This window comes from Chiloscyllium punctatum, chromosome 7 (assembly GCF_047496795.1).
Source record: "Chiloscyllium punctatum isolate Juve2018m chromosome 7, sChiPun1.3, whole genome shotgun sequence".
Taxonomy (NCBI): Eukaryota; Metazoa; Chordata; class Chondrichthyes; order Orectolobiformes; family Hemiscylliidae; genus Chiloscyllium; species Chiloscyllium punctatum.
In genome coordinates, this window is record NC_092745.1 from 53,124,775 (window position 1) to 53,143,180 (window position 18,406).

Consider the following 18,406-nt stretch of genomic DNA (forward strand, 5'->3'; position numbering starts at 1 on the left):
CCCCACCTAGCGTGCGCGACCACGTGACGACACAAACAGTAACGCCCGTTTCACCCGCTCACCCAGCTCTCACTGTTAAGTCACGCACATCCTTTTTCCTCCTCCCGCCCCTCCCCCCGCAAAGTCCAATGACGGGTTGCCGGAATGCACTATGGGAGCTGTAGTTTTCTGATCGACGGTCCGCCCGCCGAGCGGCCGCTCGGGACTACAGGTACCAGAAAACCTTGCGGAAGAAGGGCAGGGATGTGAAAATCTCGAATGGCTAAGTCAACAAACTGAAAACACGGACTTCATCTACGATCCACATTTAATAACGAGTGGAAGTTTTTTTTGTTTTAAATAAACGGTGGAAGTTGAACGAAGCGAAGTGACGAGAATTTTTTATTGCTCAACCGAACGGCGAGGCCGGGCAGGCGGTTGGTGTGACGCAGTTCGCGCGGCTGGGGTTGCGCGACGTGATTGGGCTGCGGGCGCTCGCGCTGCCGCTGGCGGGGTCAAAGGTCTGGTCGCGAGCTCTGGGGCCGGTGGCCGCCTTTGATCCGTTTCGCTCCCTTCTTTCCTCCCGCCCTCCTTCCAGACAGCCATGGGCCTCCTCCTGTTGCTGCTGGTGCTGCCGCCCCTTCTCTCTGACTTGGTGCAGGTTTCATTCAGTTTCCCCCAGTCCTTTGACAGCGATTTCACTTTCACTCTGCCGGCGGGGCGGAAGGAATGTTTCTACCAAACCATGAAGAAAGATGCCACCCTGGAAATTGAGTATCAGGTCGGCCACGGGCACGCTCCAGAGACGTTTTCTGTTGGAGTTTTGCCTTTACTGTATATATATATCTCTCTCTCTCTCTGACTTGGATACGGATGGAAAGAAACGGCCAGGTTTTGATTGGCCTGGCATGAGTTTCCCTCCCCGACAGCACGATCCCAGTCCCAGTGGGCCTCCTAGTGCCTCCAGCAGGTTGTAAGCTCGAAGAAGGGAAAGATTTGGGTTACACGAGTAGCGGAGGCAGTGCTGCCGAGACGTGGGCACGCTGGCAGGATCTTCTTAGGAGGGAGACAGGATGCACGATGGGAGTGTGCTGGAGGGGTGTGAGGGTGGCATGCTGGTGAGATGAGACTGTGGCTTGTGATGTTGTGTTTGGGTTGGGGTAGGGTGGATCATTGAGACATACAGCACGGAAACAGACCCTTTGGACAAAACAACCCACATCGATCATGTTCCCAAACTAAATTATCCCCACCTGCCTGCGTTTGGTCCATATCCCTCCAAATCTTTCCTATTCATGTACTTATCCAAATGTGTTTTAAATGTTGAAACGCTACCTGTATCCACCATTTCCTCGGGCAGTCGTTCCACACACTAACCACTCTATCTGTAATCTGTGCCTTACGAAGAGACTGGGCCTCTAGGGTTACAAAGGAGAGGGATCTTGTAAATTGATCACTGGGGTAAATGCCGAATGTGTTTTCCTTAGTCTAGGGGAACAGAGTCTTATTAGAATTGAAATGTAGAGGAATTTCTTCACCTAAGCATTGATGAATCTTTTGAATTCTCCACCCCAGAAGGATGTGGAAGTCCAAACCAGAAATGAATAGATTTCTGGATACTACAATAATGCCAGAAAGGGAATATGGGGATGCTGTGAGAAAATGATATTGAGGTGAATGACCAGTCAAGATCTAGTTTGAATGATGGACTAGGCTTAAGAGGCTGAATGGCCTACTCCTGTTCATGTCTTGATATTAAGTTCCAGTCAGGGGGAAATTAGAAACTACCCAACTACAAAACCCTCACATCATTCTACATATACTGTGGTTTGCTTCCTTGACACAATGCACATTGCTGTCCAGATGCTGCTTGGAGTTCCTGTAGCACACAAAGCATGAGGATGTGGGAGCTGAATAAATATTTCACAAAAGAACTGAATAACTATCTTGCATCATCTTCATGCTAGAGAACAGTGGCAGATGGAGTTCAACCTGGAAAAGTGTGAAATTATTCATTTTGGAAGGTTGAGTTTGATTGCAAATTACAGGATTAAAGGCAGGATTTTTGGCCGTGTGGAGAAACAGAGAACTTGGGGTCCACATCTTGTAAATCCCTTGAAGTTGCCATCCAAGTTGATAGGGTTGTTGAGAAGGTGCATGGTCTGTTGGCTTTCATTAGCAGAGAGATTGAGTTTGGGAGCTGTGTTTGAGTTTGAGAGGTTATGCTGCAGCTCTATAAAGCCCTGGTTAGACCACACTTGGAATATTGTGTTCAGTTCTGGTCGCCTCATTTTGGAAGGATGTGGAAGCTTTAGAAAGTATGCAGAGGAGATTTACCAGGATGCTGTCTGGATTGGAGGGCATGTCTTATGAAGAAAACTTGCGGGAGCTAGGGCTTTTCTCATCGGAGCGAAGGAGGATGAGAAATGACTTGGTGTAGGTGTACAAGATGATGAGAGGCATAGGTAGAGTTGATATCCAGTGACGACTTCTCAGGGTGGATAAGGATATCACGAGGGGGCATAATTTTAAGGTGATTGGAGGAAGGTTTAGGGGAGATGTCAGAGGTCAGTTCTTTACACAGAGTGTGGTGGATGTGTGGAATGCACTGCGAGCAGCGGTAGTAGAGTCTGATACATTGGGGACATTTAAGTGACTCTTGGTTAGGCACACGGTAAAATGTAGGGTATGTAGGTTAGTTTGATTTTAGAGTAGGATAAAAGGTTCGCACAACATCAAGGGCTGATGTGCTGTACTGTTCTGTGTTCTAACACTGATAGCATTCCAGAAAATGTGAATGGTAAGAGAACTGAAGAGAGGGGGAGAGAGAGAAAATGAGCACAATAACTATCATTAATAAAAAGCTACTAAAGGCCAATAAGTCTCCTGGACTTGATGGATTGCATTGTAAGGTTTTAAAGGAAGTAGCTGCAAAGATAATGGATGAACTAGTAGTAATCTTTGAAGAATCCTTTGATTCAGGAGGATTCCCAGAAGTTTGGAAAATTGCCAATACAATACCCTTATTCAAAAAGTGAGGAAGGCAAAAGCAGGTACCTATAGGCCAGTTTGCTTAAAGTCTGCCATTGAGAAAGTGTTAGTCTATTATTAAGCATGTAATATAAGGCATGCAGAAATAGATAGTATGATCAAGCAGGTTCACTTGATTAATTTTAGATATGGAGGAATTTTCCATTGGGGAGAGGTAGATTATCCTTGTACATGTAGGCATTTAGAAGAATGAGAGGAGACTTTATTAAAACACAAGCCTCTTAGGATGGATGCAGAGAGGTTGCTTTCCCTTGTGAGAGTCTATCATCAGGTGTCACCAATTTAAGACAGATAGAGAATTTTTTTTCTTTCACAGATGATAAAGAATTCTACAGATTCACTACCACAGTGGCTGTTGAGGCCAGCTTGCTCGGTGTATTCAACGCTGAGAAAGATTTTTAATCTGTAAGAGAATGCAGAGTCTTGGGGATATACCAACAAAGTGGGGTTGAGGTTATCACATCCGCAATGCTTTCACTGAATGGCAAAGCAGACTCGATGGCTTGCTTCTGCATCTTATGGTCTTAATGTTGCCATGTACTTTGTTTTGTAAGCCTCTATTCCCACCCCCAACCCCTCCCCACCACTTTAATTAGTTTAAAGCTCTCTCTATGACCCCAGTTATTTCAGTTTGCTACTTCACTGCACCCAGCACACTTTCAAATAAAACCCATCTAATCAGAACAGCTCTCTTCTCCAGAGTACTGATGCTACTACCCATCAGGCAAAAGTCATTTCGCCCACAACAATCTTTGACCAATAATCCTGAGAGATTTTTAGTTTAACTATTAATTGTTCAAATTCTTTCAATTTTACCTCATTTCCTTTCCAATCCTATGTTAATATCAATGTGGATGACGACAACTGGATCCCTCTCCTCTCACTCCAAGTTCCTCTCAGCCATAAGGAATAATCTTAACCCTGGCACTAGGTAGGCAACCTAGCCTTGAGGACTTGCATTCACAGCCCCAGAGAACAGTATTTGTCTCTCTAATTATATTGTTTCCTATCACCACCATATTCTGATTTCCTCCCCCAAACTTGAATGTGCCATTTTCAGTTTATTCATCCTCCCTGACTTCCCCACTCTTATTCTCAAAATTTGCAAGAACCTCTTAACTGTTAAACAGTTGTAGAGGTTGAAGCTTCATGACAGCTTCCCATTAGGTTCCCATATCAGCCTTGCCTGCAGTCACATTTTACTGCTCCTGATCACAAGCCAAATTTGAATTATCTAGCCTGAGGGATATGACCAGTTCATGGAGCAAGGTGTCTAGGTAACTTCCTGCAGCAAACCCTACGTAAGACTATTCTTTCCCCCAACATTGAATTCCCACATAGCCTCACTGAGACTTTGTCTCCGTCCCACTTTGAAATCAATTCTCAGAAGTACTCACTCAGCCTTTATCTCACCCAGGAGGAAATCTCTTGGTCATCCATTCAGTACTGAATGTCACATAAGCTCTCTGAAGTAGCAACATTGGATGAGTTGAGCCAGGTGGTGGGTGAGGTAGAGCTGAGTGTTATCATTGTGCATGTGTAAGTGTAGTATCCTGTTTTTGGATTATGTCACCAAGGATAGGTTAGATATTAGAAGATTCGGTGAGGGGAAACAAAGTTAGACTCGTAGAGAAACCAGAAGTAGCGGTGCGCAAGCAGCAAGAAAAGATGCGACAGTAGATTCTCTATCGCCAGTTACAAAGAACAGAATCATGAGGTCATGTGAAGGCCATGTCCAGTTAACCGCCAGCAACATGAAAGTATCTTTTTGTACGTTTGAACAATAATTCATGAATAGTCTCTAGCCAAATATAGTTAACCACAGTTGTTATACATAGGATAGCCTCAGTAATGATTATCACAAAATCTCTTGTGTAATTAAACATTATCTGAGGTATGATGTTCAATTTTATGACTTGTGAAATCTTTTCTGTTGTGGTCTTACTGGGTACGTGGCACTGCAAAATGAAGTATGAGTGCAATAAATCTGAGAATCCTAGAGTCTGTAAAATTCATTTGTAGGTGTAAAAAGTGCTTTTACAGAAACTGCAAAAAAAATATTCCTATTAGTCTCATCCCAGTGTCTAACTCAGCAAAATCCAATCAAATGCTCTCTCCTTGAAAAGGCACTATTAAAAATACATGCAAATCTCTCTCAAAAAAAAAGAAACTTATCAAATTTAAAGAATAAAACTGTTGTTGGCATCAATTGCATATTCTGGTTGCTGTGGTCCCCATTGATTGTGGGAGACCTCCAGCATATCTGAAAGCAGTGAAAGCTAGACATCTCCTCCCTCCTCACAAACACATCGACCTGGACCCAATATACCGGCCACTGCAGTGGACAGCTCGAACTGACAACTGGAAGCGGCAGAGACAGGCCACTATAAATACCGGAGAAAACAGCACAGAAGCGCTTCACAGGAGGCTCCCAAACACTGAGGATGTCACCTAGACAGGGGACGAAACGTTTGCAAGACAAATTCCCAGCTCGGCGAACAGAACCACAACATCTCCTCCCTAGCCTGTGCCCCAGAATTAACCTGTGACCAATTTGTTGGCAGGATTTTCCTGGTTCAGATGTTGTGATTATAATTGATTGGTTCACTGTGACCTAGCACCATGAATCCAAAGTAAACTTGCATGGCCCAGTACTTCAAAGGTTTTCCAGTACTGAACTTTGAGACTTAGCATATTGTGACTCACAGTCCACAACATTTTGTAAACCTGCATATGTGGCAGGTGGATTTTAAAAGTGCCCTGCCCAGTGACACATGCATCAAAGTTTAATTTAGATGTATTACAATATGATACCTCCGAGCCTTTCAAAGATGAATTTATTAAATGTAACTTCAGTTTGAATTAACGACCTAGATAATCCTTTCTACTTTTTCAAATGCAATTGAGATAATTTCAACACAGCTAGTACGAACTAGCTGGTTTTCTCTTCCCAGCATTTCCCCAGGGCAAAGGCTACATCTATTTCTGATGTCTGCCAGCCACTTTGCATTATTCTAGAATGTAAATGTCAGGAGCTTCAAACCTGAAAACATAGCAAAATTACTTGTCAATCAAGTACTTGTTTTGTATACTTCAATTCAACTGCAAGTTTACATGTCCATTTACTTTACAAATATAATCTGCCTTATTGTCAGTGTTCCTTTCTTTGTGGCCAAGTTTATCGAAGTTTTAAGTTAACCCTTTGAAAATAATGATTATCATTTCTCCTACCAGAATTTTAAGAGGAGGGTAAAGTCAGCTTTGCCCTTGAAATTTAATCTGAATATAATCACTGCTACAATTGGTAAATGTTACTTTTTCTTCTGTTTCTTTTTAAATCCCTTTTTAATTTTTTTTTGTAATTTAGGGTGTGTTTTAATTGCTACACTTTGGGATAAGAGGTTGGAAGGGGACAGTTTGAATTGTTTTAAACCAATGCATATCACTTTGTTGGACAGACTGATTAGTGGCATTAATTTAACTTCAACTCTGATCCAATTTCAGGATATTGTCAGTTGTATCTGCCCATATGTCTGTCCTTTCTTAATACAAAGTTCTTTTCACTTGTTTCTCTGCACTCTCCAAGACTTTGTTTTTGATTATGCATATTTGGCGTTAAAATTTAATTGCATATAGATCTCATAGGGAGGCCTTGTGCTGCATTGGGTACTGTCCCTGTTTCTGAGCCAGATGTTCCAAATGAAACTTCCACTCTTTGACTTGACCAAGGAAGGTGCATTCCTAACGTAGCCAAAGACCAAATATCCTCAAGAAAATCATTCAATATATGCCACTGGCAGGTGGTAACAGCAAGAGAGATTCCCTATTAATCGTGATGGAAAAAAAAGGACCTTTCGCCATCACTGACCATAGCTGCAGGCTTAAAATGCATTGTTCACTAATCTATTAAATTTGAAACAAAAAATATTTGCAACCATTGTTGTTGATCGATGTGATTTTAATTATTTGTCTGCAGATTTGCATTAATTAAATGGTAGATTGGTGAACATAATGGCAAATAATGTTTTTTGCATTTAATATAATCCCTGGACTGAGGAGGAATTTTGTGACTGAAAGGCTGAACAAAAATAAACATTATTTAGGAATGTATGAATCAGACACATACACATATGAGCAAGCATAGGAGAACCCTGAGGAAAAGTCCATTGATTTTTGTCATCTGCGTTCTAGGTGATTGACGGGGCAGGATTAGATGTGGATTTCTACATCACATCGCCAAATGGAAATATTCTGTATTTTGATCAGAGGAAATCTGATGGAGTACACAGGTAAGTGAGAATGGCCGATGTTCTACGTGGAGTTTTTTTTTGTCAGGTGAGTCTAGGTCCAGATGTGTTTCTTTATTCACTTCAGGTTAAACTTTAATCTGATTAGCTCATTAACTTTACCTGTGACATGTCACAGAACCTTTGTCCATTATGGCATAATAGAGGTGCGCAATCAGGGATAAATATTTAAATATGCAGTATTAACAATCTTATTACAGATCTGTGTTCTTTTCATGTTTTTATTTTCTATTGAAGCAATGTTAGCACATAAATAAATATTTGCTAATAATAAACTGGTATTGCATACTGCCCTCTTCAGAAAATTGCAGAGGTATCACCAGTAAGTGAGCCAAGGTCATTCAGATGAAATGGATAACATAGTGGACCATATGTCACTGATAACATTTACACAATTCAGTTTCCAATGCGCTAAGTCATGAGCAATTCTCATGTTCTGCAATCTGATTTGTGTGTATTGTATTTCCCTCCCCCTGTTTTTGCCACTAGTTGCTCCTATAATGCAGTCTTCAGCTGACGACTTGTCAGCATGAAGAAGACCTTCGTGTGTTTCTATGGACTGTTCAAAGCACATTCAAGTCTATTAATATATCACTGCCATTGACACCAGATGTCACAGTATGTTAGTTCTCAGTCTCTATTAGTTCATATATGAATTGCTTTTTATAAAACTAGGTCACTTCTGTAATGTAGTCTTCAGCTAATACCATGGCAGCAGGAGGTCGGACCTTTAAATGTTTGAATTTAGACAGTCTAGAACATTTAGATCTATTAATATATGACTGATACTGTCACCAAATGGTCACACTAGCTTGTTTCTAACAATCAGGTTGTATTCAAGCAGATAGTTGGATATAAAATTAAAACATTTGAAGTCTTTTTAAAGGAAAATGTTGCACACTTGAAGGAAGTAATAGTTCTGAACAAGTACAAATCAATATTTGGTTCTAATACAAAAGCAAAATACTGGAAATCTGAAACAAAGGCAATGAATCCTAGAAAAAATTCTGCAAAATTGGCAACGTCTCTAGAGAGATGAACACAGTTGACGTGTTAGGTATGGCTAACCTACTGAGTATATCCAGTACTGAGTGTTTATTTGATTACTTGGCTGACTGGGGATGGTGAAGAAATTAACCCTCTGTCTTTGTAGCTGAAGTAGCTGAAAACTCTGCTCTTGAAGTGGGATGTGGGTAGGAAGGAGGAAAGCCAAAGGCCAGAATTTTGAGCTGAGGTATGAGGCTGGAGAAGATTACAAGGATGTGCTTGAGTGGAGCCATAGTGAATGCAAGATAAGATTGTTAAATCAAATCCTGTCAACTTTCAACATAGTGTATTTTTCTTTCCATTCATTCAAGGAATTAGGGCGTCACTGTTTAAGCAGCATTTATTGTCCATCCCTTATTGCCCAGAGGGCAGTTAAGTGTCAGTCTCATATAAACCAGACTAGGTAAGGACGGCAGTTTATTTTCCCTAAAGGACATTAGTGGACCAGATGGGTTTTTTCAACAATTAACAATGGATTCTTGGTCGTCATTAGATCCTTAATTCCAGATTTACTTTATTTGATTTCAAATTCCACCGTCTGCCGTGGCGGGATTCAAACCTGGGTTCCCAGAACATTACCTGGGTCTCTGGATTAACAGTCTTGTGATAATACCCCTAGACTATCACCTTCCTAGAATGGGGCACATTAGAAATATTGGGATTATCATCAAAACCTAACATTTGATTACAAAGCTAGTCAACCCTTGAATATAGTGCAATGAACTTTCTCAGGTTTGATTTTAAATTTTAATAGCGCGCATTACAGGCAATTATGGCTGGCAACACTATGCACATTGACTGCTGCCATTTATTTTACTAAACATTAAAGACAAATAACTTCAAGTCATTCAGAAGTATCTTAAACAGTGAGATCTGCATATTGAATTGAATTTATAGAACTATAGTGAGAGAGGAAGTATTTAAAAGGAGTCTGGGGGGCAACATTTTCACACACTGGAGGTGCACATATGGAATGAGCTGCCAGAGGAAATGGCAGAGGAGGGTACAATTACAACATTGAAAAGACATTTAGACAGGTACGTAGATTGGAAATGTTTAAAGGGATATGGGCCAAATACAGGCAAATGGGGCTAGTTCAGTTTACAAAACCTGGTTGCCATGAACGAGTTAGGCCAGAGACCTATTTCTATGCTGTACTTTTCTGTACTGGTAAAGTTAATTGATGAGAATTGATCAAGCTTTAAATAGTCAAATTCTGATTAAAATTCACTGTTCATTCCAAAGTGGGCCCTCTCCCATATTGGTCATATGATTAAAATAGGGTACAAATGCATTGATGCAGCAACAGTGAAATATTGGATATGACAGAAACTTCTACCTTGTTTGTCATCTACAGTGAATTCATTTTTGATGAACTCATTAAGAATTTGAATATTGAAAATAAAAATTTTTCTTTCACTTCTAGCATTGAAACTGAAAATGGAGACTACATGTTTTGCTTTGACAATTCATTTAGTTCTATATCAGAGAAGATAGTCTTCTTTGAGCTTATTCTGGACAATATGGAACCTGAGGGTGATCCAAACAGCTGGAAGGATTTACTACAAGGAGGGGAATTGCTCGATATGAAACTGGAAGATATTCTAGTAGGTGACTGGTTAGCCTCTGATTTTATGCTGTCATGACTCTTGTATGAAGTATAAAGAATATTGCATAAATCGAACATAAGTAGAAATAAACTACAATCGTAACTGCCCGTAAGCACCACATTTATCTATTGTTGGTCCACATCTGAGAAGTTATGAACATTTGTTGGAATGCTGACTTTTGGATCATGAAATTATATCTTTTTAATATTTATTCGACTTCCCTTGGTTCAGGGAAATTGTTGCTCAGCCTTTCTCCCTCTTTAATCTGCTGCCTATCTGATTGACATTGTATGATTAGGCGATTCAAGCATTCCTATCCCATAGGAAGGTGACTTGTTCACACCATCCTTTATCTAGTAATGATTTGGAAATGCCAGTGTTGGACTGGGATGTACAAAGTTAAAAATCGCACAACACCAGGTTATAGTCCAACAGGTTTCTTTGGGAGCACTTCTCCTTCATTAGGTAGTTGTTCTGTGTCTTAGGATCTTATACTCCACATCCACCTGATGAAGGAGCAGTGCTCTAAAAGCTAGTGCTTCCAAATAAAGCTGTTGGACTATAAACTGGTGTTATGATTTTTTAACTTTATCTAGTAACATCTGCTCCCATGCGCAGCTTACAGAGCACCTTCCTGCACTCAGCAATCTTCTTACTGTCAACTCCACTGAGAAAATAATTGGCACAGATACCTGGATCTTTTCACACAGTCTAAGGCTCAGTTACCAATGGAGCCACTCAAGCCCAACCTCAACTTCAGGCTCTGACCCCAAGACAGGCGTGGGGGGGCAGAAAAGTTCCAGTTGGACATGGTCTCAATGACTTCCCACTCTTGGCAGCAAAGTGGCACTCTTGCTGCCACTTTGGGTTCAGGCTATTCTAAACCCTGATGCTATCCAAATGTCCGGTAATGGAAAGGACAATGCTCCTTCGTTCTTCTGGGTCAGGGCCCCTGGGACCCAAGCTTATATCCACTGGGGAGATGTTCACTGGAAGTGTGCATCGAAGTGGTGTCAGACAAAGTGCAGCCATAGCTTCCATGCTGACATAAACAGCAAGAGCAACAACAGGAAACTGGGAATATGAAGAAGCTGCTTAAGGAGGTGGAAGGGTGGAGTAGTAGGAAGAGATGAATGGTGGGGAGTGCAATGGGGATGTGGAAGGATTGAAGGGATAGTGAAGGTGTGAATGAGGGTGCTGAGTGGGAAGGGTGGTGAAAGAGGTGGTTTGGGAATAGAAGCAAGTGAGTAAGTTTAGGAAGGAAAGTGGAGAGTGGGCCTAGTGAGTGAGTGCATAGGGAAATGGTGTTTGGGAAGAATAGCTAGTGAGTGAGTGTGTGTGTGGGTGGGGGTGGGGGGGGCGGAGAGTGAACTTGAGTGACTAATGAGTGAGGAGGGATGCATGTGTGTTATGGGAAAAGAGGAGCTGTTTCTCTTTGAGTGGAAGAGATTTAAAGCTCAGCTGAAACTATGACTATGTAAAATAATACTTTTAAAAAATTATTAAAACATGAAAATCTGTATTTTCAGTATGTATTACTTATTACATGTTCATACTCAAACTTTTTTGCCATGCTATAGGATTCTTTATTGCTGTTTTGTTTTTGCTAGTGACAAGTGTTTCTAAAACATGTTCCTCAATGTGGACATTGCTGTTGAGGCCGACATTTGTTTCCTATCTCTAATTACCCTTGAGACGTTGGTGCTCAGATAAAATGGAGTTATGTTGGAAAATTGTTTGTGAAGCACTACTGCTATCCTTACATGTACATAATTCAGCAAGGTCATGTTCTGTTGTTAATATGGATTTCAACCTGTATTGCATGCATTAACTGCATTGAACACTATGGTCACTTTGGTTATTTTTGTACAGATATATTAGTAATAAAGGTAAATTTAAAGTCTAATTATTCCAGTATTTGAAGTGGCCTGGAAACATTTGCATTTTTTTCAGATCATAAGAATTGCTGTAGTTACACACTTCTTTATGCTATAAAGAAATTCAGGCTATTTGTCTTCAGTTGTCCTTACCACAGTGTTGCTGATTTGGGTTAACAGGCCATCTGCATAGTATTTAACATCCCTGTAACAGAAGCGATTTGAATTGCTTGAATCCAGTAGGAAGACCTCAATCACAAATCACACAACTGACTGCTGGGTATTTAATTTAGAGATGAATGCAATAATATATGAAGAATAAGGGAGTAAATTTTAAAGTTATTGCTACAGTGGGATATCTTTCCTGCCTTTTGCATGGATTCGGAAATTGCAAGGTGTAGGCTTAAACTCAGCTTAAGGAATTGTTACAAGTCATGGAAAAAAATTGTAATGATATTCTTGTGCTCATTTCCCTTGTTGCTGTATTTGGCCTGCAATCGCTGACTTTAGCTCCTATGAGGAGGTGCAGCAAAACAAACAGGAAGGATTGTGACTAGGGAGCGGTAACAGTTTAGAATGTGCATTTAACATAAATTAATTTAAATGTTTTATGGTTGTTTTGAAGATAATGGTATAGTCAAAGTGAAGTATATAATAAAAGTAAATATTCAAAGTTACTTGGATGTCCATTTTGCACCTTTTCTGTCTTACTCTTGTCCATTTAAACAGGGCATAGTGTGAATTTGATAAAGGACATAAGTGATAAATGCAGTCTTTGCTTTCCATTTTGATTGCTGTCCTAAACTTACCACATTTTCTAGTGGATTTCTACCCTTAACTCTTAAGGTGTGTCGAGATGTTTGTTTCATTGCCCAATGCTCCCTTCTGCACTCTGCAAACAATCCTGCTTAATGGTCCAGTCATGCTAAACAGTTCATTTGCTGAAAACAATCATTTTTTGAGCAGATAATGAAGCCTTAACTTTGTGTATCAGTAGACATACAAGATACGTCTGTGACCAGGCCCACCAAACAGTTATAAATATTTATAGCAAAAGTAAGTTGAGGAAAATGTGGCACATTAATATAAAAAAGACAGAATACTTTGACACTTTATAGATGAGAAGGGGTGGTACAGAATCTACAATGCAAAATTCCTAAGAACTGAATCTGCCAAGATAGTAACACAAAAATGCAAACTAAATCTAATTCTCAGGTATTCTTAAGCTGCAAGTTGTTGAGGACTAGTTTGAGATCGTATAATTATAAGGACTAAATCGTATAACATATGTAGGATCAATTATATCCCAGTAACTTGCTTATATTTAAGTCAGAAAGCACTGCAAGCATACAACTCCAGAAACTCTACATTTGCGTATGTCTTCAGTAACTTCTTGAAATTACTTCTTTAGTTGATAGGCTGACATCGGATGCCGCTCCACAGACCATGTCTGATGGTTCCATTTTCAAGTCCTGGTTTGGGAAGAGAGTATGGGTGGACAATACCACCAAGGGAGGCATGGAAAGCTAATGTGTGTTCTTACTTAAATCACCTGTCATTTTAGCTAAGCAAATACCCCAGACTTGTCCGCTCTAGTCTGTTGGCCATTCAGATGCATGTTATTTGCTTGTTGTTGATCCTGTCCCTGGTATTATGTGACTGAGATCAATAATATAGTAATAGAGTCATAGAGATATAGAGCATGAAAACAGAACCTTCGGTCTTTGCCAACCAGCAATCCTAAATAAATCTAGTCCCATTTGCCAGCATTTGGTCCATATCCCTCTAAACCCTTCCTATTCATATTCCATCCAGATGCCTTTTAAGTGTTGTAATTATACCAGCCTCCACCACTTCCTCTGGCAACTCATTCCATATATCACCACCCTCTGCGTGAAAGAGTTGTCCTTTAGGTCCCTTTTGTATCTTTCTCCTCTCACTTTAAACCTATACCCTCTAGTTGTGCACTCCCCTACCTTAGGGAAAAGGTCTTGTCTATTTACCCTCTCCATGCCCCTCATGATTTAATAAACCTGTAAAAGTTCATCCGTTAGCCTCCGATGCTCCAGGGAAAATAGCCCCAGCCTATTCAGCCTCTCCCTACAGTTCAAGCCCTCCATCCCTGGCAAAATCTTTGTCAATCATTTCTGAACTCTTTCAAGTTTCTATGGCAGGGAGATCAGAGTTGCGCGCATTATTCCAAAAGTGGCCTAACCAGTGATCTGCACTGCCGCAACATGATCTCCCAATAAAGGCAAGCATATCGAATGCCTTCTTCACTACCTAATAGATTAAATTCTGCTTCCCATTGCAATGGTGATAGGAACCTGAAGAAAACCCCAGTTGAAAATACACTTGAGGTAAATATTGTATCAGTATGTGTTTTTACTTAAGTTGATAATCAAAATGATGTTTATAAAATTGAGGAAGTAGAATTTGTGTGAACCTTGCTTGCGTTTCTAACTTTATTCCAGGCAGTGATGAAATTGATAATATTCAAAGTCTCTTGATTTATTTCATGTACATCTGAGGCTTAAAACAGAGGATGCTGCTGTCGTCTTCAATATTGAGGGCAATAATCATCCACCTGGAAGTATTAACTGGAGAATTAGGTCATCCTGCTTTTTGGGAGCAAAGATCTGTGATTCAGTGGAATTAAATAAAATCTTAACGTTGTGAAAAATTAAATTATCTTTAATTTTTCACCTAGAGTTTTATTTTCAGAATTAAATTGTCTTTCTCAGGAGGAGAGTTTGCTGTTTCTCACTTATAATACCATTTAATTCATTTTGTAGCCTTTCTGTTCAAACTCGATATCTTGTGTTTTGAAATGTGTGACATTTTTGTGTTTTTATTCAGGAATCTATAAACAGCGTGAAAGGCAGACTTAGTAAAAGCAACCAGATTCAGGGGCTGCTTCGAGCTTTTGAGGCACGGGATCGAAACCTCCAAGAAGGAAATTATGATCGGGTAAATTTCTGGTCAGTGGTGAACCTGGCTGTGATGCTCATTGTGTCATGTCTCCAAGTATACATGTTGAAAAATTTATTCAATGACAAGAGAAGAAGTCGTACGTAGCACCTAGGAATTTATTGTTACACCACAGCACAAGACGATACCTGGAAGACCACAACATTTATTTTCATTGGTGTATGCAGGAATTTCCTTTTCTTTTTAAATACAGTATAGTTCAACAGGGAACTAAGTAACAGTGTGGTCAAAGTAGAGAAGCATAATTGTAATAATTTGGGAGAATGAATGGACATGTCTGATCTTTCAATACTGAGTGGTCCAAACTAGGAACTTAAAACTTTAAAATCTTTGCCAAATAAACTGGTAATCTGTGGTGACACAGAAATGAGAGGAGTAAAACTGGGATCCTCAGCATTGACAATTTGCTGTATTCTGAAACTGCATTGGTTGGAGGTACTTTATGAAACTAATTTTCCAAGTTTTGTTGTCACTTCTGGAATTAGTACATGTTGGGAAACATGCTTTGGGTGTCTGAATTTCTCTATTCGAGTGTAATGGTGATTTTTAAAGTGTGAAGTCCTGTTACATAAGAGCAACTGTGAATTGTACCTGAGTGTTTCACACTACACAGAGCTATACCACTGTCAAAGTAATAAGTAATTGGTTAGGGCCAAAGTATAACACATTCAGACCAATAAGTCTGCCTTTCATTTTTAAAAATTGACTTGATTGATACTAGAGATGTTTACAGATGATAAATTATGTGAAATGTTATAGTGAATGTTACGCATTACGAAAAGGACAGAATGTTCTTAGCAGAAACTGAGACTCTGCAGTCTGTAACCATTATAATTTTAAACATGACCCAGTCTTCTATCAGTCAATGGAACAGTTAAATAAAAACCTTAAAGCCAAAATAAAAGAAGCCAAGCAGCTTATGAACTTTAATACTTTTAAAGACTCAGTAAACACTGTAAATATTTTCTGATCCAAAGTACTTCACTGAGTTCTCTGTAGTGATCTTACCTCATTAGAGATTAGAGGATAACTTCTTGATCTATCACTCTTGCGAGACTGAGAGAATAGTTGATATTACAGCCTTAACCTATCTGAAACATCTTAAATTAACTGTCGCTTTGACTTCGGGAACAATATGGCTAAGACAGAATCACTGTAATTGCATACATTTAGTGTAGATACTTATAATGGAAGTGTTATTTGTAAAGCCTTCATTGTTGTTTCTTTGAAAATTTATTCTGGAAAGAACCTATTTGAATTCTTCAAAACACACTAGAATTAATGACTCCCTGTGGAAAACTAAGATCCACCACCAAATTTAGTGGAGGCATTGAAGTTTGGCTTTTTCCCTGCACTATTACTTTTGCGAATCATAGTTTCATAATGCATCATAATTGTAGACACAAAATTACTGTAGATCTGTAATGTTGTCAGTGTTATAGGCATGGGAAATTCTCATGCTGTGGAATGCAGAAGATGATGGAAGACCCAATCTTTCATTTTCAGACACCATGAATTTACACGATATTTCTGATGATTACCCATTTAAATTGACGTGTAACTGTTGAAAACCTTAGAAAAGCTGTTGAGCTATCATCTCTCATTGAAGTATTCTCCTTTAGAGCTGCTACTGGATGGCCTGAAAGCCAATAGCAACTGATAGCCAGAAAGAAATATGGTTTGAATCAGACCATCTTGTGACTATGTTTAGAAAAGTAATTAAATAAAGGAACATAATGTTTTTGCCGGTTCTAAGTATGAAGAAAAATATTTTTTATCAGTGTCTTTGATAGCCGCCTCTCCTTGTGCTTAGAAAAGGGTTGGGTTAGACAAAGTTACAGTAATAGTTCCAAAGACACATATAATCTTGATTTTAGCCTTAACTTTTACATTATGCTACAACTTTATCCTGACTGGACTCTGACTGTCCATGTGTCTGCTTTAGATGCAAAAGATCAGTTAACCCCATTAGCCATCAGTGAAAGTTGGTCAGCTGGGCAGTAAATGTCAAGGGGTCACCTTTTCAAAAAGTTACCCTTTTTAAAACTAGGTAGGGTTCTCTGATCCCTGGTTACAGAATTGACTTGTCACTCATTGTACAAAAACAAAAAGGGCTTTACATATAACCAAATCTATTAGACTGTTGGATTTATTCCAGAGACTCAAACTTTTAGGAAGTGCCTCCATTTGTTTTTACAACCTGTACCTAATGTGAACAGCAATCGGAGAAAGGGTTAATACTCAACATAGCTCACAATTCGATATGATTGTAATGGAATCCTGTTATACAGTAGATTAAGGAGAGGAAAACTTACATATAATCAAGCTAACAAAAATAGGAATTGCTCGATAAAATCTGCATAATCACATGCAGTAAATTCGTTAAAATGTGGAAGTGGTACATCTGATAATGATTTTCCTTATCTGAAATGTGATTGCCAAGCACTGTGACTTGTAATTTGTAAATTTGCTGCTAAATCCATTAGTATTGTAGATTTTGATCAGTTCGCACTTCGAATTATTAACTGAACACGTGACTCTTGAAATTTTCTTGCCTTTCAAGCACATTTTGCACCAGTAAAATTTTGAAAACTAAAACTTAAGTGGATGAACATTGTGCAGTTTTTTTCCCACAATTAATATTTGTAGTTGTGTAACTTCATACGCTCAGGTATGATTATGGATTATTCTTCTGTCTTTCTACATAATGCAAAATGTTTGTTCTTCCAATGTAAACATGCATTCTGATGAGTTTCAAATACTCATTTGGCAGAAACATTGCAAGCTAGACTGAGCCAACAAAATGAACTGCATTGTCTCATTGTCTTAAACAAATTTTAGAAATAGTAAATCTTCCGTAGAACAAAACGTACCATTCAAAGTATTTGATTCAAACAATGGAAATAAAGCAATCTTAATCATGTTCTATTTTGCTTTCTTGATTTGTCTGTTATTTAAAGAATATACTTTGATTTGGAAATAATTTTTTTCCAATTTTGGATAGAATCCGATTAATTCTAAAATAATTCCAAACCTGGGAATAAATCCATTTGAATATAGAAGCCTTCCAATTGGTTCAGTCATTTGCTGCCACACCTTAATGGTCCACTAAAAGGACTGTAAGGTACTTGCTTTCTTCCTTGTCACTAAGATTCAGACTAACCAACCAGTTGCCTGTTTTACTTTCTTTCCTTTCCTTGGATTACTGCATCAACTTTAATATCGTATTTCCCCTTTGATCTTGCTGTAAAGTTGCATCTTCCTCTCATTCCTATCTTCTGTCATGCCATCTCAGCCTATTTTCTACTGGAGACAAATACCGTACAACCTCAATTATCCAAACATCAATTATACGAGCAAGATCTCATGATCCCAGTACTTGGGTAAACTGTGTTATCCGAACATTAGATTATCTGATCAAAATACTCCCCATCTGTGTCGTTCGGATAATTGAGATTGCCCTATCCTGTTCCCTTAATCCTATTCCCACAAGACCCCTGACCAACCATCTTTCTTACTTTCCATTTTTGCTGCGATTAATTGT

At 39.3% G+C, this 18,406-nt stretch overlaps 1 protein-coding gene across 1 annotated transcript; it reads left to right on the top strand.

Annotated features, from left to right (window-relative positions):
• The first annotated feature begins 478 nt into the window (after nt 1-478).
• On the top strand, nt 479-17,788 carry tmed5 (transmembrane p24 trafficking protein 5). Its single transcript, XM_072573541.1, has 4 exons — nt 479-760; nt 7,222-7,319; nt 9,811-9,991; nt 14,731-17,788. The coding sequence occupies exons 1-4, from the start codon at nt 584-586 to the stop codon at nt 14,947-14,949; spliced, it is 675 nt and encodes a 224-aa protein (XP_072429642.1). The 5' UTR covers nt 479-583; the 3' UTR covers nt 14,950-17,788.
• Nucleotides 17,789-18,406: the final 618 nt, after the last annotated feature.

Coding starts and splice junctions, on each gene's coding strand:
- tmed5 (XM_072573541.1), top strand. CDS start 584: ATGGGCCTCCTCCTGTTGCTGCTGGTGCTGCCGCCCCTTCTCTCTGAC. Junction 7,320..9,810: donor AAATCTGATGGAGTACACAG/GTAAGTGAGAAT, acceptor TTTCACTTCTAG/CATTGAAACTGAAAATGGAG. Junction 9,992..14,730: donor TGAAACTGGAAGATATTCTA/GTAGGTGACTGG, acceptor GTTTTTATTCAG/GAATCTATAAACAGCGTGAA.